This window comes from Triticum dicoccoides, chromosome 2B (assembly GCF_002162155.2).
Source record: "Triticum dicoccoides isolate Atlit2015 ecotype Zavitan chromosome 2B, WEW_v2.0, whole genome shotgun sequence".
Taxonomy (NCBI): Eukaryota; Viridiplantae; Streptophyta; class Magnoliopsida; order Poales; family Poaceae; genus Triticum; species Triticum dicoccoides.
Window position 1 is genome coordinate 53,462,056 of NC_041383.1, and position 22,925 is coordinate 53,484,980.

A 22,925-nucleotide genomic window follows, 5' to 3' on the forward strand; every position below is an offset into this window, starting at 1 on the left:
AGATCCTGCCGTCGAACCGGCTCACAAGGACCACCTCCCGCGGCTCCACCAAAGACAGCAGCTACCGGCCAGAACAATCCCACCGGCACCACCGGCCACTGCATCATTGTCGGCGAAGCCATTCCATCACCGTCGTGCGAGCCAGAACCGGCACCCCGCGCAAAACAGCAGCAACATCCAAGCCGCCAAGCCAGCACCAGCCATCCCTGATGCTGCCGAAGACCAGCCGGCCGCCAGCCGTCGTCATCCCGGCTATTGCGCTGCCCCAGCAGCCATCACGACCGCCATCGCTACAATATGGTTAACCTGTGATTTTCTATGAACAGTATGCGGAGCTGTACGTACATCATTCTTTCAGTTTTCGATTCTTGATCCTGTGGCAACTCAGGGGGCTTTCCCTATTACACCGGCCACAGTGGAGACGCCAGGACGTGGCATCAGCGGGACGACATGACCTGATTGGCAATTGCTGTTGTTTATTTCAATCCAGGTCGTGTAGATCACAACCGCATTAATTCCGAGTGTGCACAAGTGGGTCATGCAGCCTCTGCAAAAAGCCAGGAATAATGCTACTCTCTCCGTATTAAAAACTTCAAAAATGTCTTATATTTTATAGTTTTAATACAGAGGGAGTATACCAAATTTTCGCAAAAAAAGAGGGAGTACTATATATGATCCTGTATATGTTCATCAGCTTGTCAGCCTGAATGCCCGTTGTAACTACCACTATTGCCTATTGCTACGTCGTTTTCCCTTTTTTTCGTGCGGAAGCTATAGTTTCTATTAGTTGGTACAGTATGTTCTATATACACCTTTAAGAAAATTCTTGGTATGTTGTTCAGACAGATTTCATAGAGCAGCTCCTTCATGCCCGGTTTGAGCAACAGCGGCTTGGATTTTCAGCACATACATCACACCAGTCACAGGTCAGTTAACTACTCCCTCCGTCCCATAATATAAGAACGTTTTTGACACTGGTGTAGTGTGAAAAACATTCTTATATTTTGGGACAAAGGGAGTATTATCCACCGTCCATTTCAAAAAAAAAAACTATTATCCACCGTCGATTTGTTCCCCTTGGAGGAACATACTGGCGATCATTCGTTCATGAAAATGTTTGGTACCATAGTAATGGTGATGTCAAGTGTATTCATTTGGTGCAACCTTTAAAAAAATCATTTGGTGCAAGAATCAAATTAGACTGAATGGCCCATACTACGAAGAGGAAGACGTTGGATTCACAATTATTAATAGAGGTCCCGTCATGTGTCGTGGATGCATCTATACTGAATTTTAGACTACTATTTTCATCAACAGGTCAGCATATCCGGCTTTGGTCAGGATGATGTGTATGAAATCTTCGGAGACATTTCGTTGAGAGGGCTTTCGCCCGAGTCCCTGAAGAAATTACCACACTATGTGGTAACTGATCAGGTCCATAGCACATTTCATGAAAACCTGCCTTGCACTATTTGTCTACAGGTACAATTATCACTATCAGAATAGGCTTCATTTTTGTCAGAAAACATCTTTCTTGCGTAATTTGCACTTGCACTGCCATAGAACAGACTATTACCGGCAGGTCAAAAGCCCTTTCAATGGCCACCCGCATGCCCATATGGGTCAGGGATCTTTATCGAGAAAAATATGGGTCAGGGATGTCTCACCCATCTCAAACGAGTGGAAAGGCCCACCAGTGATAGCTATCATCACAGGTGGGTTCACAGATATCACCCGCCACTGATTTTTTTATTATTTTGGAATGAAGGCTCGCGAAGAGCCCGGCTTTGAATTAACAAAGTCATCACCCGCCACTGATCACTACCATCAATGGCAATTACACACCCGCCCGTGGTGTGCTTCATGAGGCACAGAAAGCTGAAGGATGAATAACACTCACACACATGCTGTATTCCCTCATAGGCTGTTTACATATATAGGGAACAGAGAGAGAGAGAGAGAGAGATGTTGGGGAACATAGTAATTTCAAAAAAATTCCTACGTACACGCAAGATCATGGTGATGGCATAGCAACGAGAGGGGAGAGTGTTCGTCCACGTACCCTCGTAGACCGTAAGCGGAAGCGTTAGCACAACGCGGTTGATGTAGTCGTACGTCTTCACGATCCGACCGATCCAAGCACCGAACGTACGGAGCCTCCGAGTTCAGCACACGTTCAGCTCGATGACGATCTCCGGCCCTCCGATCCAGCAAAGGCTCCGGAGATGAGTTCCGTCAGCACGACGGCGTGGTGACGATGATGATGTTCTACCGGCGCAGGGCTTCGCCTAAACTCCGCGACGATATGACCGAGGTGGAATATGGTGGAAGGGGGCACCACACACGGCTAAGGAACGATCCGTAGATCAACTTGTGTGTCTATGGGGTGCCCCCCGCCCCCGTATATAAAGGAGGGAGGGAGGAGGGGGCCGGCCTAAGGGGAGGCGCGCCCTAGGAGGGGGAAACCTACTCCAAGTAGGTTTCCCCCCTCCTTTTCCTAATCCAAGAAGGAGGGGGAAGGAAGGAGTAGGAGAGGGGGAAGGCAAGGGGGGCGCCGCCCCCCCCCCCTTCCTTGTCCTATTCGGATTCAAGGGGAGGGGGCGCGCCACTTGCCCTGGCCGGCCCCTCTCTTTCTCCAATAGGGCCCATCAAGGCCCATTACTTCCCGGGGGGGTTCCGGTAACCCTCCGGTACTCCGGTTTTCTCCGAAAACTCCCGGAACCTTTCCGGTGTCCAAATATAGTCGTCCAATATATCAATCTTTATGTCTCGGCCATTCCGAGACTCCTCGTCATGTCCCCGATCTCATCCGGGACTCCGAACTCCTTCGGTACATCAAAACTCATAAACTCATAATATAACTGTCATCGAAACCTTAAGCGTGCGGACCCTACGGGTTCGAGAACTATGTAGACATGACCTAGAACTATTCTCGGTCAATAAGCAATAGCGGGACCTGGATGCCCATATTGGCTCCTACATATTCTACGAAGATCTTTATCGATCAAACCGCATAACAACATACGTTGTTCCCTTTGTCATCGGTATGTTACTTGCCCGAGATTCGATCGTCGGTATCCAATACCTAGTTCAATCTCGTCACCGGCAAGTCTCTTTACTCGTTCTGTAATGCATCATCCCGTAACCAACTCATTGGTCACATTGCTTGCAAGGCTTATAATGATGTGCATTACCGAGAGGGCCCAGAGATACCTCTCCGACAATCGGAGTGACAAAACCTAATCTCGAAATACGCCAACTCAACATGTACCTTCGGAGACACCTGTAGTACTCCTTTATAATCACCCAGTTACGTTGTGACGTTTGGTAGTACCCAAAGTGTTCCTCCGGTAAACGGGAGTTGCATAATCTCATAGTTACAGGAACATGTATAAGTCATGAAGAAAGCAATAGCAACATACTAAACGATCAAGTGCTAAGCTAACGGAATGGGTCAAGTCAATCACATCATTCTCCTAATGATGTGATCCCGTTAATCAAATGACAACTCTTTTGTCCATGGCTAGGAAACATAACCATCTCTGATAAACGAGCTAGTCAAGTAGAGGCATACTAGTGACACTATGTTTGTCTATGTATTCACACATGTATTATGTTTCCGGTTAATACAATTCTAGCATGAATAATAAACATTTATCATGAAATAAGGAAATAAATAATAACTTTATTATTGCCTCTAGGGCATATTTCCTTCAGACTCCCACTTGCACTAGAGTCAATAATCTAGTTCACATCGCCATGTGATTTAACACCAATATTCATATCTGTATATGATTAACACCCATAGTTCACATCATCATGTGACCAACATCCAAAGGGTTTACTAGAGTCAATAATCTAGTTCACATCGCTATGTGATTAACACCCAAAGAGTACTAAGGTGTGATCATGTTTTGCTCGTGAGAGAAGCTTAGTCAACGGGTCTGTCACATTCAGAGCCGCATGTATTTTGCAAATATTTTATGTCCACAATGCTCTGCACGGAGCTACTCTAGCTAATTGCTCCCACTTTCAATATGTATCCAGGTTGAGACTTAGAGTCATCTGGATCAGTGTAAAAGTTTGCACTGATGTAACTTTTACAACAAACTCTTTTATCACCTCCATAATCGAGAAACATCTCCTTAGTCCTTACTAAGGATATTCTTGACCAATGTCTAGTGATCTACTCCTAGATCACTATTGTACTCCCTTGCCAAATTCAGAGCAAGGTATACAATAGGTCTGGTACATAGCATAGCATACTTTATAGAACCTATGACTGAGGCATAGGGAATGACTTTTCATTCTCTTTCTATTTTCTGCTGTGGTTGGGATTTGAGTCTTACTCAATTTCATACCTTTGCAACACAGGCAAGAACTCTTTCTTTGACTGTTCCATTTTGAACTATTTCAAATTCTTGCCAAGGTATGTACTCATTGAAAATCTTATCAAGCGTCTTGATCTATCTCAATAGATCTTGATGCTCAATATGTAAGTAGCTTTTACTTAGGTCTTTTCTTTTTAAAGAACTCCTTTAAAACACTCCTTTATGCTTTGCAGAAAAATTCTACATCATTTCTGATCAACAATATGTCACTCACATATACTAATCAGAAAGGTTGTAGTGCTCCCACTCACTTTATTGTAAATACAGGCTTCATCGTAAGTCCATATAAAACTATATGCTTTGATCAACTTATCAAAGCGTATATTCCAACTCCGAGATGCTTGCACCAGTCCATAGATTGATCGCTGGAGCTTGCACATTTTGTTAGCACCTTTAGGATTGACAAAATCTTCTGGTTGCATCATATACAACTCTTCTTTAATAAATCCATTAAGGAATGCAGTTTTGACATCCATTTGCCAGATTTCATGAAATGTGGCAATTGCTAACATGATTCAGACAGACTTAAGCATCGATACGAGTGAGAAAATCTCATCGTATTCAACAACTTGAACTTGTTGAAAACCTTTCGCAACAAGCGAGCTTGGTAGATAGTAACACTACTATCAGTGTTCGTCTTCCTCTTGAAGATCCATTCATTTAACATGGCTTGCTGATCATCGAGCAAGTCAATCAAAGTCCATACTTTGTTCTCATACATGGTCATATCTCAGATTTTATGGCCTCGAGCCATTTCGCGGAATCTGGGCTCATCATCGCTTCCTCATAGTTCGTAGGTTCATCATTGTCTAGTAACATGACTTCCAGAACATGATTACTACACCACTCTGATGTGGATCTTACTCTGGAAGACCTACGAGGTTCTGTAGTAACTTGATCTGAAGTTTCATGATCAATATCATTAGCTTCCTCACTAATTGGTGTATTTGTCACATGAACTGATTTCTGTGATGAACTACTTTCCAATAAGGGAGCAAGTACAGTTACCTCATCAAGTTCTACTTTCCTCCCACTCACTTCTTTCGAGAGAAACTCCTTCTCTAGAAAGGATCCATTTTTAGCAACGAATATCTTGCCTTCGGATTTGTGATAGAAGGTGTACCCAACTATTTCCTTTGGGTATTCTATGAAGACGCACTTCTCCGATTTGGGTTCGAGCTTATCAGGATGAAACTTTTTCACATAAGCATCGCAGCCCCAAACTTTAAGAAACGACAACTTGGGTTTCTTGCTAAACCACAGTTCATGTGTTGTCGTCTCAACGGATTTAGGTGGTGCCCTTTTAATGTGAATGCAGCTGTCTCTAATGCATAACCCCAAAACAATATTGGTAAATCAGTAAGAGACATCATAGATCGCACCATATCCAATAAAGTGCGGTTACGACGTTCGGACACACCATAACATTGTGGTGTTCCAGGTGGCGTGAGCTGTGAAACTATTCCACATTGTTTTAATTAAAGACCAAACTCGTAACTCAAATATTCATCTCCACGATCAGATCGCAGAAACTTTATTTTCTTGTTACGATGATTTTCCACTTCACTCTGAAATTCTTTGAACCTTTCAACTATTTCAGACTTATGTTTCATCAAGTAGATATACCCATATCTTCTCAAATCATCTGTGAAGGTCAGAAAATAACGATACTTGCCACGAGCCTTCATACTCATTGGTCTGCATACATCAGTATGTATTATTTTCAATAAGTCAGTAGCTCGTTCCATTGTTCCGAAGAATGGAGTTTTAGTCATCTTGCCCAAAAGGCACGGTTCGCAAGCATCAAATGATTCATAACCAAGTGATTCCGAAAATCCATCTTTATGGAGTTTCTTCATGCGCTTTACACCGATATGACCTAAACGGCAGTGCCACAAATAAGTTGCACTATCATTATTAACTTTGCATCTTTTGGCTTCAATATTACGAATATGTGTATCACACGATCGAGACCCAACAAACCATTTTCATTGGATGTATGACCATAGAAGGTTTTATTCATGTAAATAGAACAACAATTATTCTCTAACTTACATGAATAACCATATTGCAATAAACATGATCAAATCATATTCATGCTCAACGTAAACACCAAATAACACTTATTTAGGTTTAACACTAATCCCGAAAGTATAGGGAGTGTGCGATGATGATCATATCAATCTTGGAACTATTTCCAACACACATCGTCACTTCACCCTTTAACTAGTCTTTGTTTATTCTGCAACTCCCGTTTCGAGTTACTAATCTTAGCAACTGAACTAGTATCAAATACTGAGGGGTTGCTATAAACACTAGTAAAGTACACATCAATAACATGTATATCAAATATACTTATGTTCACTTTGCCATCCTTCTTATCCGCCAATCACTTGGGGTAGTACCTCTTCCAGTGACCAGTCTCTTTGCAGTAGAAGCACTTAGTCTCAGGCTTAGGACCAGACTTGGGTTTTTTCACTTGAGCAGCAACTTGCTTGCCGTTCTTCTTGAAGTTCCCCTTCTTTTCCCTTTGCCTTTTTCTTGAAACTAGTGATCTTGTTAACCATCAACACTTGATGCTCTTTTCTTGATTTCTACCTTCGCCGATCTCAACATCGCGAAGAGCTCAGGAATAACTTTCGTCATCCCTTGCATATTATAGTTCATCACGAAGTTCTAGTAACTTAGTGATGGTGACTAGAGAATTCTGTCAATCACTATCTTATCTGGAAGATTAACTCCCACTTGATTCAAGCGATTGAAGTACCCAGACAATCTGAGCACATGCTCACTAGTTGAGCGATTCTCCTCCATCTTTTAGCTATAGAACTTGTTGGAGACTTCATATCTCTCAACTCGGGTATTTGCTTGAAATATTAACTTCAACTCCTGGAACATCTTATATGGTCCATGACGTTCAAAAACGTCTTTGAAGTCCCGATTCTAAGCCGTTAAGCATGGTGCACTAAACTATCAAGTAGTCATCATATTGAGCTTAGCTAAACGTTCATAACGTCTGCATCTGCTCCTGCAATAGGTCTATCACCTAGCGGTGCATTAAGGACATAATTCTTCTGTGCAGCAATGAGGATAAACCTCAGATCACGGATCCAATCCGCATCATTGCTACTAACATTTTCAACACAATTTTCTCTAGGAACATATCAAAATAAACATATGAAAGCAACAATGCAAGCTATTGATCTACAACATAATTTGCAAAATACTACCAGGACTAAGTTCATGATAAATTTAAGTTCAATTAATCATATTACTTAAGAACTCCCACTTAGACAGACATCTCTCTAGTCATCTAAGTGATCACGTGATCCAAATCAACTAAACCATAACCGATCATCACGTGAGATGGAGTAGTTTTCAATGGTGAACATCACTATGTTGATCATATCTACTATATGATTCACGCTCGACCTTTCGGTCTCCGTGCTCCGAGGCCATATCTGCATATGTTAGGCTCGTCAAGTTTAACCTGAGTATTCTGCGTGTGCAAAACTGGCTTGCACCCGTTGTAGATGGACGTAGAGCTTATCACACCCGATCATCACGTGGTATCTGGGCACGACGAACTTTGGCAACGGTGCATACTCAGGGAGAACACTTCTTGATAATTAGTGAGAGATCATCTTAAAATGCTACCGTCAAACAAAACATAATAAGATGTATAACAGATAAACATCATATTCAAAATATGTGACATGATATGGCCATGATCATCTTGCGTCTTTTGATCTCCATCTCCAAAGTACTGTCATGATCTCTATCGTCACCGGCACGACACCATGATCTTCATCATCTTGATCTATATCAATGTGTCATCACATGGTCGTCTCACCAACTATTGCTCTTGCAACTATTGCTATCGCATAGCGATAAAGTAAAGCAATTATTTGGCACTTGCATCTTATGCAACAAAGAGACAACCATAGAGCTTCTGCCAGTCGTCGATAACTTCAACAAAACATGATCATCTCATACAACAACTTATATCTCATCACGTCTTGACCATATCACATCACAACATGCCCTGCAAAAACAAGTTAGACGTCCTCTACTTTGTTGTTGCAAGTTTTACGTGGCTGCTACGGGCTTAAGCAAGAACCAATCTCACCTACGCATCAAAACCACAACGATAGTTTGTCAAATAGACTCCGTTTTAACCTTCGCAAGGACCGGGCGTAGCCACACTCGGTTCAACTAAAGTTGGAGAAACTGACACCCGCCAGCCACCTGTGTGCAAAGCACGTCGGTAAGCGTACGCGTAAGCGTACCCGTAATGTCGGTCCGGGCCGCTTCATCCAACAATACCACCGAACCAAAGTATGACATGCTGGTAGGCAGTATGACTTATATCGTCCACAACTCACTTGTGTTCTACTCGTGCATATAACATCAAACCATAAAAACCTAGGCTCGGATGCCACTGTTGGGGAACGTAGTAATTTCAAAAAAATTCCTACGTACACGCAAGATCATGGTGATGGCATAGCAACGAGAGGGGAGAGTGTTCGTCCACGTACCCTCATAGACCGTAAGCGGAAGCGTTAGCACAACGCGGTTGATGTAGTCGTACGTCTTCACGACCCGACCGATCCAAGCATCGAACGTACGTAGCCTCTGAGTTCAGCACACGTTCAGCTCGATGACGATCTCCGGCCCTCCGATCCAGCAAAGGCTCCGGAGATGAGTTCCGTCAGCACGACGGCGTGGTGACGATGATGATGTTCTACCGGCGCAGGGCTTCGCCTAAACTCCGCGACGATATGACCGAGGTGGAATATGGTGGAAGGGGGCACCGCACACGGCTAAGGAACGATCCGTAGATCAACTTGTGTGTCTATGGGGTGCCCCCCGCCCCCGTATATAAAGGAGGGAGGGAGGAGGGGGCCGGCCTAAGGGCAGGCGCACCCTAGGAGGGGGAAACCTACTCCAAGTAGGTTTCCCCCCTCCTTTTCGTAATCCAAGAAGGAGGGGGAAGGAAGGAGTAGGAGAGGGGGAAGGCAAGGGGGGCGCCGCCCCCCCCCCTTCCTTGTCCTATTCGGACTCAAGGGGAGGGGGCGCGCCACTTACCCTGGCCGGCCCCTCTCTTTCTCCAATAGGGCCCATCAAGGCCCATTACTTCCCGGGGGGGTTCCGGTAACCCTCCGGTACTCCGGTTTTCTCCGAAAACTCCCGGAACCTTTCCGGTGTTCGAATATAGTCGTCCAATATATCAATCTTTATGTCTCGACCATTCCGAGACTCCTCGTCATGTCCCCGATCTCATCCGGGACTCCGAACTCCTTCGGTACATCAAAACTCATAAACTCATAATATAACTGTCATCGAAACCTTAAGCGTGCGGACCCTACGGGTTCGAGAACTATGTAGACATGACCTAGAACTATTCTCGGTCAATAACCAATAGCAGGACCTGGATGCCCATATTGGCTCCTACATATTCTACGAAGATCTTTATCGGTCAAACCGCATAACAACATACGTTGTTCCCTTTGTCATCGGTATGTTACTTGCCCGAGATTCGATCGTCGGTATCCAATACCTAGTTCAATCTCGTCTCCGGCAAGTCTCTTTACTCGTTCTGTAATGCATCATCCCGTAACCAACTCATTGGTCACATTGCTTGCAAGGCTTATAATGATGTGCATTACCGAGAGGGCCCAGAGATACCTCTCCGACAATCGGAGTGACAAAACCTAATCTCGAAATACGCCAACTCAACATGTACCTTCGGAGACACCTGTAGTACTCCTTTATAATCACCCAGTTACGTTGTGACGTTTGGTAGTACCCAAAGTGTTCCTCCGGTAAACGGGAGTTGCATAATCTCATAGTTACAGGAACATGTATAAGTCATGAAGAAAGCAATAGCAACATACTAAACGATCAAGTGCTAAGCTAACGGAATGGGTCAAGTCAATCACATCATTCTCCTAATGATGTGATCCCCCGTTAATCAAATGACAACTCTTTTGTCCATGGCTAGGAAACATAACCATCTCTGATAAACGAGCTAGTCAAGTAGAGGCATACTAGTGACACTATGTTTGTCTATGTATTCACACATGTATTATATTTCCGGTTAATACAATTCTAGCATGAATAATAAACATTTATCATGAAATAAGGAAATAAATAATAACTTTATTATTGCCTCTAGGGCATATTTCCTTCAAGAGAGAGGGTCGTGCAGGTGCATGCACGCTCGTATCTTGTGCTATCCCTAGAAAACTGGATCGGCTGTCATAACACACGTACATACATAAGAGATAACACGTGCAACACATAATGTTCAACGCCCCTATTGTGGAAACAACGCTGGACGTGACATTGAGACAGTTGTGAAACTCGGTGAAGACAGTAGTTGGGAGCCCTTTTGTGAATATGTCGGCAAACTGCGAGTCTGTGACGTTGTGGGTATATGTAGAACATGATCCTCACCCGACTTGACGCGATCCCGAACAAAAATGATGATTAATCTCCACATGCTTCGCCCACTGATGTTCTATTGGGTTCGAAGACAAATACATCGCGTTCACATTGTCACAAACTCACAATAGACGACAGTTGCATGATCCGGTGGATGATGGAGCTCGGTCAGAAGTTGGGGAAGCCAACATGACTTAGCAACACAATTGGCAACCGAATACTCCGCCTCAGCACTAGAGCGAGGAACAATATGTTGCCGTTTCGAAGACCAAGACACGACATTGTTGCCCAAGAATACACAAAATCCAGAGGTGGGTTTGCGAGTATACAACCCGCCCAATCGGCATCCCAGTATGCAATCAAATCGTGAGTGGAGGATTGATATAGTTGCAAACCAAGCTATGTGCTGCCCCAGATATAACGCAAAATGTGTTCTATGAGCTGAAAATGTGAGTCACGGGGATCATTCATGAAGAGGCAAACTTGTTGTACTGCATAAGATAAATCTAGGCGTGCCAAGGTGAGATATTGCAACGCATATGAGGGACGTGGCATATGTGTTTGGGGAGCATAAGCAGCCAAAGACGCGGAGATGGTTGTATGTTGGATGGACACCAAAGAGAAGATAGTAGGGCGTAAGAAAATTAATGGGACTGGATGGGTGGCGATTGAGGAGATAGGTGGCGGTATGGAGGGCTTCAACCCAAAATGGTGGTGGAAAGTTTGCTTGAATGAGGAGCATACGAACAATGTCTTTGGTTGAGCGAATGAGTCGTTCGTCTTGGCTGTTTTGAGGGAAGTGTAGGGGCAGGAGAGCCGAATACTAATGCCATCTTTAGAGAAGAATGTGCGAAGAGAGTTGATGAAATTCACCGCTCTTCCAAACTGACAAGCAGAGCATATACAGGGGGCAACATTATTATCCATGGATACACAATTCCTTTATCAAGTGGAACTTAATTCTAATAACATGAATTAGAAGCTAGCTACCAGACACAAAGTCACTTAGTATGACCGGAATTTGACCAAGAGGCGAAATACAATAATTTTGAGTTGGTTAGCATCCAACGTTTAAATCCTCAAAAATCATAAATGGTTGAAGGAACTCTTCTAAAGAAATAATAATAAGTAACCTGATGCCAAAGAAGAGGTAGATATTAAATAGCGTCACAAAATAGAGGTGACAAAACTGTGTATGTATTGAATAAAGGTGTATGTCTTGAGGTGAAATGAAAAAAATGATGGGAAAATACCAGGTTAAAGCATGGATATTGTTAAGGTGTGTATAAGCAAAACGATTAAAGCACACATCATTTAGAGGATCTTTTGCCAGTGCTTCACAACAAATGTTTTTTTTTGCGGAAAGCTTCACAACAAATGTTAAAACACTTTCAAGCAAGAAACCAAAAGAGAACACAGGAAACTACCAAGTACAAGAAAACACATTACGCAAATAGACTTAGCTGTGGATTGAACAGTCTGCCTATGCACCGCGGGAGCAGACGTAAATATCCTGGATTCTTAAGGGAACAGTCCTGATTCTGATTGAAGTTGCAGTCACTGCTCTATAGGACTCTGCGGTACTTGAAAACATACACAAAGTTGACATCCTAAATACTCCATGATTACACTAAATTTAAATTTTTATATAGACACCAAAAAGACATTATCACATATTATAGAAGAACCAACTGTAGTCAACTTAGATAAGTAATTATTGTAGAGCATTAAGGTGGCAATCAATTAGCTTGGAGGAGTGTTGGTTTTGGTTCAATAGAAATGTACTCCCTCCAATATTAGTTGTCACTGAAATGGGTGTATCTAGACGTATTTCAGTGCTACATACATCTGTTTGAGCGACAGCTAATTTGGAACAAATGTAGTATTATTTACGAGAAAAGCATGTCCTCTGGCTATTTCATTAAGAAGTGAAAACCGACAAACCTGCACAGAATATTTACAAAAAGAACCAAAAATAACAGAGGCAAAAAACTACATTATGTTGAAGTTCTGTTGCTACCACAATTGCATACAAGGAGTCAAGATTAGCTAACATGTTATACACTACCTGGGTCATAAATGTGTGTTAAGTTGATTCGTGTCCTAAAGATCCATAGCTGACTAGTTTCACTAGGTGGTTGCATGTCGATCAATGCCCCGAAGATTCGTAGCAGAGTTAAGAGCGGGCCCACCATAATTTATGGGTATTCTGCTGAATACACGTTAATTTTGGCAAAATAATAATATGTATTGTTCTGTCTAACATACAATAGTATAATTTCGTCATGGAATATTAAAAGGGATGAAGTTGTAGAGTAGTTGGTTGAGACATTATTACCTGGGTTCCTCATTTCCTCTCTTTCACTTGGATTATATTTTGATCATTATTACATGTCTAGATAAAAAAAATCATGTGTTTCAATGAGCATGAGATATTTTGACATTAGAAATGGCAAAGATATGCTAAAATTGTGTCTTTGTGACAAAAATTCGGTTTCAATAAGGCCGAAGTTTGCAAATTTTCATTGTGCTACAACAATTATCTGTATGGTTTATTTATTGAATTTAAACACGCATTTGTTCATTTGTTTTGGACAAGGCTCACATGTCATGGTGTCAAAACCCGTTCTTTGTTGATTTTTCCACTTTAAATTATATTTTTTTTCATGATATTTTTTAATACCCATTTCTAAAACTTGAGCCCGTCACTGAGAAGAGTACTTACCACTAGGTGACTGCTGCTATTTTCCAGCTGGTTGTCAGTGGTGATTGATCTGGTACTGAATCTCGGGCTAAACATTGTGCTAACGACTAAGGTTCATGGAGCCTTATGTACTAAAACTCAGCTAAGACCAAACCTTTTCTTCACAGAATATTGTGAAGCAGCTAACCTCCAGATTTGCTTTCGCATTTTGTTGAAAAAATATTGTGAAATTGATGTTTTCTCATGCATAAGCAATGGTGTTCTTCTACATTTTCGTTACAAGTGATAGCTAGCCAGCGTACACCTGAACACTAAACCGCAACACCATGGTTGAATAATGAATGCAGAGATGTGCAACAACAGCCACGTTCGTGTCTTCTTTAGAAGCAATTGCAGTTAGCAAGTTCCATAGCAAATTTTGCCTACTACTGAATGCAATGTGGTTGGTGTTTACTTTGTGAGTTTTTCATGTTTTACTTTTCAAGAAAAAACAAGAAAACTATTTTTTGTTTATCTCAACCTCGGAAATCCTAATAGTATGCTTCTTGATCTTGTAGGATATGGTAGCTGGCGAGACAGCAAGGAGGTTGCCGAATTGCTCCCATGCTTTTCACCAGCCCTGCGTGGACAAATGGCTCTTTACCCACGGTTCATGCCCTGTGTGTCGGCAACATGTGCAGCGTATATAGGAATACATGCATTTTTTACAGTCGAGTTCTCTGTCCTAGAAGGAATAAATTATGTAAAGTATTTGCTCTCATACATTGTAGAAAGTGAGAGGAGGGAGAGAGAGAGTATACACACACCGCGTACTCCAAGCAAGTGGATTTGTACATCTGACATTTTATCTTACATTCCGCGGAAAATGTTGTGTGGAAAGATTGATTGTCTGCCATAGAATGTATACAAGACATTCAATTTTACAATGTGCTTCTGTGATCAGACATAAGAAAATGAGCTATGATTTTGGTTTTTCAGCAGTGGAATATTTAAAAAGTTGTACATCTTTCAATTACAGTGTGAAGCTTCTGTCTTGGTACCTGCCATAAGAAAAGAGCTATATACTAAAGGATTTTTTTTGAAAAAGATTAGAATTGGGTTGAAGATTGCAAAAAAGAATATGTTGTTTAAACGGAAAGAATAATTGCAGGTAAAAACATGAAAAATCAAGAAACAACATTTTTTTACAAAAGAAATAAGGAAATTAATTGCTTAGGTAATAAAATGATTCAAAAAAATCATGGAAACAACAGTGACCATTGTGATGTTACATGAAACAATCAGTACCTTGGGACTTCTTGTCAAACGCTTGCAGTAGAAGGAGTCATTGAACAACGGGTAACCCTGTAGAAGCCAATATAGAAGAAACATTATTGTTATTATGAACAAGGTTGGGGGAAATAAGTAAGAACAAAATAGTTTCAATAGAAGGACACAACTAACATTTTTTGTAAGAATGATTTTACTATGGATATTGAGTTTGGCTGTTGTTATAACTTATAAGTTGCGGTCTCATATAGCGTAGCGCCAGTAAATCATCCTTAACAAGAAAAAATATGAAAAATTTGAAGAAATTAAACGAAGGAGTTGGGTAAAGGAAGACTTAACTGTTAGCGATAATCAAATATTGCTCACCAAAATTGAATATTGTTCTTCAAATTCAAACAAAAATCATCAAATTCAAAAATGATATTCGAAATTCAAAAATATATTTCAGCAAAACTCAAACGTATTCAAAAATAGTTCACCAAATTGAAATATTGTTCATGATATTCCGAAACAGTCCCGATTTTAAATATTGTCCGCGGCATTCAAAAAAATGTGTTTGAAATTCCAAAAAAAATCACAAATTCAACAAATATTGTTCACGGCATTCAAAAAGAGGTAAACCATCCTCATCAAACCACTTTTCGTAAGTACATCAATACCTTCCTTTTCTAATACGCTAAAAGTGCACACGGGCCGCTGTATCAAACAAATGGTACTCCATAGCAGGTAGCATCCACACCATTATTTGTTTGAGCTGTGTAGATTTTGCCATCTCGTGCGCTCGTAAAGCTTGTGGATCTCCAGAGAGGCGCACAGACAGAGCTTCTTCTGTCGGTCCCTTGCCATACATCACACCATATGTGCTCACTGAGCTGGTCCTTGGAGATTTTCGGTAGCAACAATATATATCGACTGTCAGGCCCGCAAAAAAAACAATATATATCGTCAGCCAAGCCTGGTTTACTGCAACTCGTATTCATCATCAGGTAAATTTCAAACTCTGCGTTTGAAACACCACAAAGTATAGTTAGTTATAAATTAAGGATACGCGTTTACGCGAGCCAGGCCATGGCCCCACGTACAGGAAGATGAGCTTCAGGGCTCTCACATGGACAAGACTTGCCTGCTCCCTGCGCGTGCTCCCATCCGTGCTCCCGCGTACGTGGCTTGATTTGATTGGAACAAAATAAGGTTCGGCCCCACCCCCTTAAAATCAGGGGGGGATGATTAGATTAGAAAGGAAAAAGAAAAAAGGACAGCCGTAGGATGAAGTGGGAGCACGGATGGGAACATGAGAAAGGGAGCAGGCAAGCCGGATCCCTCTCACATAGTAGATCCGGGGTTTTAAACCCATTACAAAGAAGGAAAGGTAACTTTAATTAACGCTAAAGTAAAGCAGGAGAACAAGGAAACCGTAGAAAGTAGTAATTCAAGTAGCGACAACTGGGGCGGACCCTTCACTGGCAACCGCCGGTCAGTCTGTATTTAACATAAAACCGTGTTTTAATAAATATGAACACCTATTTACTTGCATGAAGAATATTTAGAAAAAGTGTCTGCCAAATTTATATGCCTAATGCTTGAGTATTTTTAAAATATGTGCGTACATTTAAAAAATTATGCAAGAACAAATTTATAACATTAATGAATCTTTTTAAAATCCTGATTTTTTAAAAAACATGAACATTTCCGAGAAAAAATTAAACATTTTTAAAATATTTGAAACTGCAAAAAAAAAGAAAAAGGTAAAAGACAAAAAGTATAAAAGAAAAACCTGTGAAACAAACAGAAGAAAAACACCCAACCAGACAAACTGCTATGAAACCTATGGAAAAGAATCAATCCGAAAGAAAATTGCTCATGCTCTCCTCTTATTGGGACCTGGCACATGAGGCCGCCTATGTGTATTTGCTGAACAATTTGACACAATTACCTTCAAATAGGGAACTCTCGAGCTTGGTTGAACAGTAAGATAAAAAATCAAAATATTCTGATTTTTTTGTAGCAAATGTTGACAAATGTTTTGATTGCTTGAATTTTAACATGGAATGACTTTCATGGAATACATGGCAAAAAAAATAGATGCTCCAAAATACTTTTGAAAATAACATTTTTGGAGCATTATTTTCCACGTCTTCCACAAAGGTTATTCCATGATGAAATTTTGCAATTAAGAAAACAATTGTCAGTGTTTACAACAAAAGAACTTCTGAACTTTTTGCCTTTTTTTTTCAAGTTTTTATTTTACTGTTCATCCGAGCTCGCATGAGCTCGAGCTAAGATTGACCGCTTCCACTTAGGACTGCCTATTTAGCGCCTTTAACGCTCTATATCACTAGCTTGATGGGCCACAGTCCAGTAGCGCTAATTCTTATGCTCCTCTTATGTCGCTAGCTAGCATGCATAGCTGCACATTTTCTCAAGGCGCTAACTTAAAAAAAGACAGCGACCGGTTGCTAATAAAAACCTCTCTGGTTTTGGGTAGATTTGAATTTTTTCAAAAAATCAGAATCCATTGACAAATTTTAAAGATGGTCGTGAATTTTAAAAAATGTTCAGGGGTTAAAATTCCCAATTTTAAAATTATTCATTAATTATACAAATGTTTACTTTTTTGGAAGAATGTCTGTGAATTTTGACAATATTCATGGATTTGTAAAAACATTTATGAGTTTTAAATAATTGAACAATTTTAAAATGTGCCAAAATTTTAAAATGCTCATTATTTTTTTAAAAATAAGATGCAAAAGGAGAGGAAAAATGAAATAAAATGAACATTGAAAAATCCGAAAAAGAAACCTGAAAGAAACACAAAAAATAAAAAATAAAAAATAGCGAAAAACTTCTAGAATCCAAAAAGAGGTGAAAAGGGCGCCATCCGCAAAAAAAAAGAATAAAGGTTTCACCAACAGCATAGAGGAAGAATGAGATGAACTGAAAATCCCCCTTTTCATCCCCTCTATAGTTGTGACTAACATGCCTGTGTGAATATTCACAATTTAAAAGATGGTCATGAATTTAAAAAATAGCTCATGGTTTAATATTCATAATTTTATAAATGTTCATGAATTATAAAAGAATGTTAACTATTTTGAAAAAGTGTCTGTGTATTTTAGAAATATTCATGGATTTGAAGAAAATATGAATTTGAGAATTGTTGAAGAATTTTAAAATGTGCAGAAATTTTAAAATGATCATTAATTAAATAGAAGACAAAAGAGGAGAGGAAAAATGAAATAAAATGAACATTGAAAAATCCGAAAAGGAAACCAGAAAGAAACACAGAAAAGGAGATAAAAAATGGCGAAGAGCTTCTAGAAGCTTCCAAAAAGAGGTGAAAAGGGCGCCGTCCGCAAAAAAAAGGAAAAGAATAAAGATTTCACAAACAACATAGAGGAAGAATGGAATAAAATGAAAATCCCCCTTTTCATCCCTCCTATAGTTGTAACTATACTGCCTGTGTGCAGGCTGCAGGATGTAATTACTTAGGAGGGTGATCCCCAGCATGTAACTACTCTGTAAAACTGTTGGCTGTTTTAAATATATGTCATTAGGAGCCTCTATTCCTGTCTGCTTGCGCTAAAAAAAGAATGAAATGAAAATCCAAGGGATGTGGTTGGTTTTTTTTTTTACGGGCATGATGAAATAAAATGAACATTGAAAAATCCGAAAAGGAAACCAGAAAGAAACACAGAAAAGGAGATAAAAAATGGCGAAGAGCTTCTAGAAGCTTCCAAAAAGAGGTGAAAAGGGCGCCGTCCGCAAAAAAAAGGAAAAGAATAAAGATTTCACAAACAACATAGAGGAAGAATGAAATAAAATGAAAATCCCCCTTTTCATCCCTCCTATAGTTGTAACTATACTGCCTGTGTGCAGGCTGCAGGATGTAATTACTTAGGAGGGTGATCCCCAGCATGTAACTACTCTGTAAAACTGTTGGCTGTTTTAAATATATGTCATTAGGAGCCTCTATTCCTGTCTGCTTGCGCTAAAAAAAGAATGAAATGAAAATCCAAGGGATGTGGTTGGTTTTTTTTTTACGGGCATGGGTGAGATGTGGGCTTGAATTTGTGACGCCCCTGCAAAGAAAGAGACGTGAATAGTTGCAAAAGGAAAACTGAAGTGGAAATAGCGTTCATTCAATTAACATGGGCTTGGCATGGCATGCTCGTTGCAATCAACTTGCACACAGGTTGCTGCTATCTCCTCCGGCTATTTGCATCGTACATCAGGGTAAAATCCAAACTCAGGCTTGGTGAATGTCACTTTAGCTAGATTTCAGTCAGCTGGCTTTTATGTTTGTTGTCAATCAATTTTCTGGTTGTTTATTGTGCTTTAAGATTTGTGTACTTTTTTCCTTTTTCTGTCCTGTTTTGCTGTTGTACTGGGCTGTTTGGATTAGACTGACCCCTATGTTGGGTCAGTCAGTTTCCTTCTTGGGCTGGATTTTCATGTGTGCATGCTTTTTTTCATGAGTTTGCTTTTATTTTTCTATTTTTCTGTTGAGTTTTGTTTTTTTCTTTACGTGTATTTCCGGATGTTGAGTGTGTTTAAATGTATACATGTACAAATTACATTAGAGTACGGAAACGTCACTCTTATATATTTATTCTATATATTATAAAAAGTGCATTTTTTGTGCTAATTGTGTGGAAATTTTGTTTTTTTAATTTTCTTTATTCTTTAAGGTAATAAGAATGCTATTTTTTTTGCTAATTAAATACAGTTTTCTATTATTATGTGTATGTATGCATGAAATTACTATACAATATTTGTGTATATTATACTAGACTGCAAAATGTTGCATTATTAATTGTGTATTCACTGCATATTATAAAAGGTGCAATTTCACTGCAAAGTTGTGTGCAAGTTTTATTGTATTTTCTTTCTTCTTAAGAGTAATACCAATGTCACTAGTTTCCTCTTTCTTAGAAACTTTTGTTTGTTTTATTATGTAGCTTTAATTCGTTTCCTGTTTTGAAGGACGATACCACTGCCACTAATTCATTCCATGTTTAAAATCTTTATTTTTATGTAAAATTTACTATTATATGTTTATTCTTACATAACTAAAAAAGTGCAATTTATGTTCAAATTGTATCATTATTAGTTTTACCTTCTTTCTTCTTAAAGGGTGGTACCAATGCCACTATACTTGATTTTTTCTTAGAAAATTTTATTTTGATTTTTGTGTTTGTAACTAAGTATACACGGAAGTATGATACCCCATGTATGTAAATTATAATAGAGAGCAAAAAATGCACTGTATATGCTTATTTATTGCATATTACAAAGTGCAATTTCAGGGCATACTTGTGTGCAAGTTATTGTTTATATTTTCTTTCTTCTTAAAGGGTTTCATTTTCCCCTAGAAAACTTCATTATTTTGCTTTTATTTATTGTTTATATGTTCTTTCTTCTTAAAGGGTTTCATTCTTACACAGAAAAGTTCATTATTTAGTTTTAGTTTTAGTTTCAGTTTTTTTCTTAAAGGGTTTCATTATTCCATAGAAAACTTCATTATTTTGTTTTTGTTTTTGTTTTTTATTTTCTTTCTTCTTAAAGGGTTTCATTCTTCCCTAGAAAACTTTATTATTTCATTTTTTTATTTTCCTTCTTCTTAAACGGTTTCATTAATTTTTCTAATATTTCATTATTGACATTTACATTGCATTTTATTTCTTTTTTAAGGTAATACCAATTCCACTAATTCGTCCCTTCTTTGCAAACTTCTATTTTGTGTAAATTCCACAATTATATGCTTATTCGTGCATATTATAAAAGGCGCAATTTTTGCGTAAATTGTGTGCAAATTTTTACATTTGTTGTTTTAGATTATCTTTCATTTATAAAGGGTAATAAAAATTTCACTAATTCATTCTTCATTTTTTTTGTTTATTTCACTTTCTTTCTTCTTGAAAGGCAGTAGCATTGTCACTTATTCATTCTTTCATATTTCATTATTTTGATTTAGTTTTAGTTTTCTTATTTTCTTTCTTCTTCAATGGTAATAGCGCCACTAATTCATTCATGTTCAGAAAACTTCTTCTTTTTGGCAAACTTTCACTATTAAAAAAACCACAAACATTTTTTTTGAAACACGTGAACAATTTAAAATATACTCTCCTCGGATGTGCATAGCAAGTGTTTGACAAAATGTATGAGCCAAATTTAAATTTACTATGTTATATACAATGGATCGGCTAGGTCCGGCCAAAACTTACTGTAGTAAATATTACTCCACTAAGGTTTAACCCTCTATTTTTTAAGGGATCGGTTAGAAATGCCCAGAGCTAGCCATGAAAGGCAGAGTTTCTTAGGAAAAGCCAGTTAGGCAAGAGATCCAAGAAATTAAAGCAACAGGAGCATGAAACACCCAAGAAAGAAACATGAGCATATTAAATCCATGGAATACATACCTGCAGATAGACCAGGTCTCCCTTCTTCTCCCTGGCGTCCCCTTCTCCCGTGAGGAAACGGATGACGTTCGTGGATTTGCAATGAGCTCGTCAGTTGGGGTAGCTAGGGCGGAAGACATTAACATGGAAAACCAAAACGAGGTGGGAGAAAGAGAAGGGTGCTACTAACCTTCGTCAAGAGGGGATACAAGAGGGAATAAAAAGCACTAAAGCACAAGAGAAGAGAAAATATCATAGTCCACCAATACTTGGAATTTACCTAATTGTTCAACAAGCTGTGCTCTGTGGATGTAAATGCCGATTGAGCACGTGAATTGGAAAAAGAGTCACTGGCAGACAAGTATTGAAGTACCAACCCATGCCCCATACCATGTGATTATAAGATGCATGTAATCAACCATAAACAAATACTGAATAAATAAACACATGGTGAAGCACGAGGTAGGGAGGGGGGCAAGAACCCCCTGTCCCCTCCCCCCCATAATAGTCTTTACATTGTGTTCTTATATATGTAATAAACACTACAATCTGCACCCCCTTGACGTCCATGGACCGGCCATTTATAAAAAAACACATGCTTTCTATTTTTCTGTTTTATCGGTCTTTTCTCTCTCTTTGTTTTAAGGCATGCAAACATTTTTTATTGTCATGAGCATAGATTGAGCCATACATGACTTTTTGAAAAAAAGATTTTTTTTCAAAACCATAAATATTTTTAAAAAACATTTAACTTTTTAAACACATTAGCATTTATTGAAATACACATACACTTTTCAAAATACATAAACTCTTTTAAAACACATGGACTACTTTGCAAACAAGTGAGAACAAATATCAAATGTATGAATTTTATTAATATATGTATATGTATTTCAGAACAGATTTTTTTAAATAAAGTAATTTTTCGGATTAAAAAATATGGAGCTATTTGGGCCGGCCCATTTATAGGCCTCCGTGGGTTTTCCGTGGGACTGGATGTGATTCAAAAGAAGGAATTCCCTATTCGCCGCTCTCTGCGGCAAACAGAAGCTGCTTCGCACAGGCGATCAGGCGATCGTTCGGTTTTGGGCCGGCCCGTCTGCGCGTTTTATGGTTTTGGAACTTTCTAGAAGGTTCCTGAACCGGATTTCTTTCTTTTCTATTTATTTTTTCCTTTTCTCTCCCTGTTTCCTTTACTGTTTATTTTCTTTACTTGTTTCTTTTTTCTCGGATTTTCTTTTCTTTTCATTTTCATTTTCTTTCTCAGATTTCTTTTTTTTTTCAAAAATGTTCGCATTTTACAAATTTTTTTCATTTTTACAAAAAATGTTCGTGTTTTCAAATTTTGTTCATAACTTGCAAAATTTGTTCGCTTTGTTTCAAAAAAGTTCATAATTTCATGAAATGTCCCATTTTAAATATTTGTTCAAAAATTCAAAAAATCTTCTTGGTTTAAAACTTTGTTCAGAATTTCATAATTTGTTCGCAACTTCATAAAAGTTTCATGTTTTTCAAAATCATGTTCTGCAGTTTTAATTTTTTTGTTCGCCTAGGCAAAAAAAATGTTCCTGTTTTCGAATTTTTGTTCAGAAATTTTATAAATTTTTAGAATTTAAAAAAAGTGTTCGTCTTTTCAAATTTTGTTCACATACTAAAAAATGTTCGGTTTAAGAGATATGTTTCCGCTTTCAAAATTTGTTCAAAAATTTCCCAGGA

The 22,925-nt window shown here is 39.1% G+C and overlaps 1 protein-coding gene across 4 annotated transcripts in view; it reads left to right on the forward strand.

Annotated features, from left to right (window-relative positions):
* The window catches only part of LOC119362104 (NEP1-interacting protein-like 2), an 18,050-nt gene extending 3,520 nt beyond the window's left edge, over positions 1 to 14,530 (forward strand). The window contains exons 3-6 of one of the 4 annotated variants that reach the window (XM_037627299.1): positions 843 to 926; positions 1,318 to 1,482; positions 13,890 to 13,999; positions 14,100 to 14,218. In XM_037627299.1, the coding sequence (XP_037483196.1) occupies positions 843 to 926; positions 1,318 to 1,482; positions 13,890 to 13,999; positions 14,100 to 14,109 (369 nt within the window). In that variant the 3' untranslated portion in view covers positions 14,110 to 14,218. Of the gene's footprint in view, positions 1 to 842; positions 927 to 1,317; positions 1,483 to 13,889; positions 14,000 to 14,099 lie in introns of all 4 variants that reach the window. The other 3 variants (XM_037627300.1, XM_037627301.1, XM_037627297.1) reach the window with 3 other exon arrangements.
* The last annotated feature ends 8,395 nt before the right edge of the window (positions 14,531 to 22,925 follow it).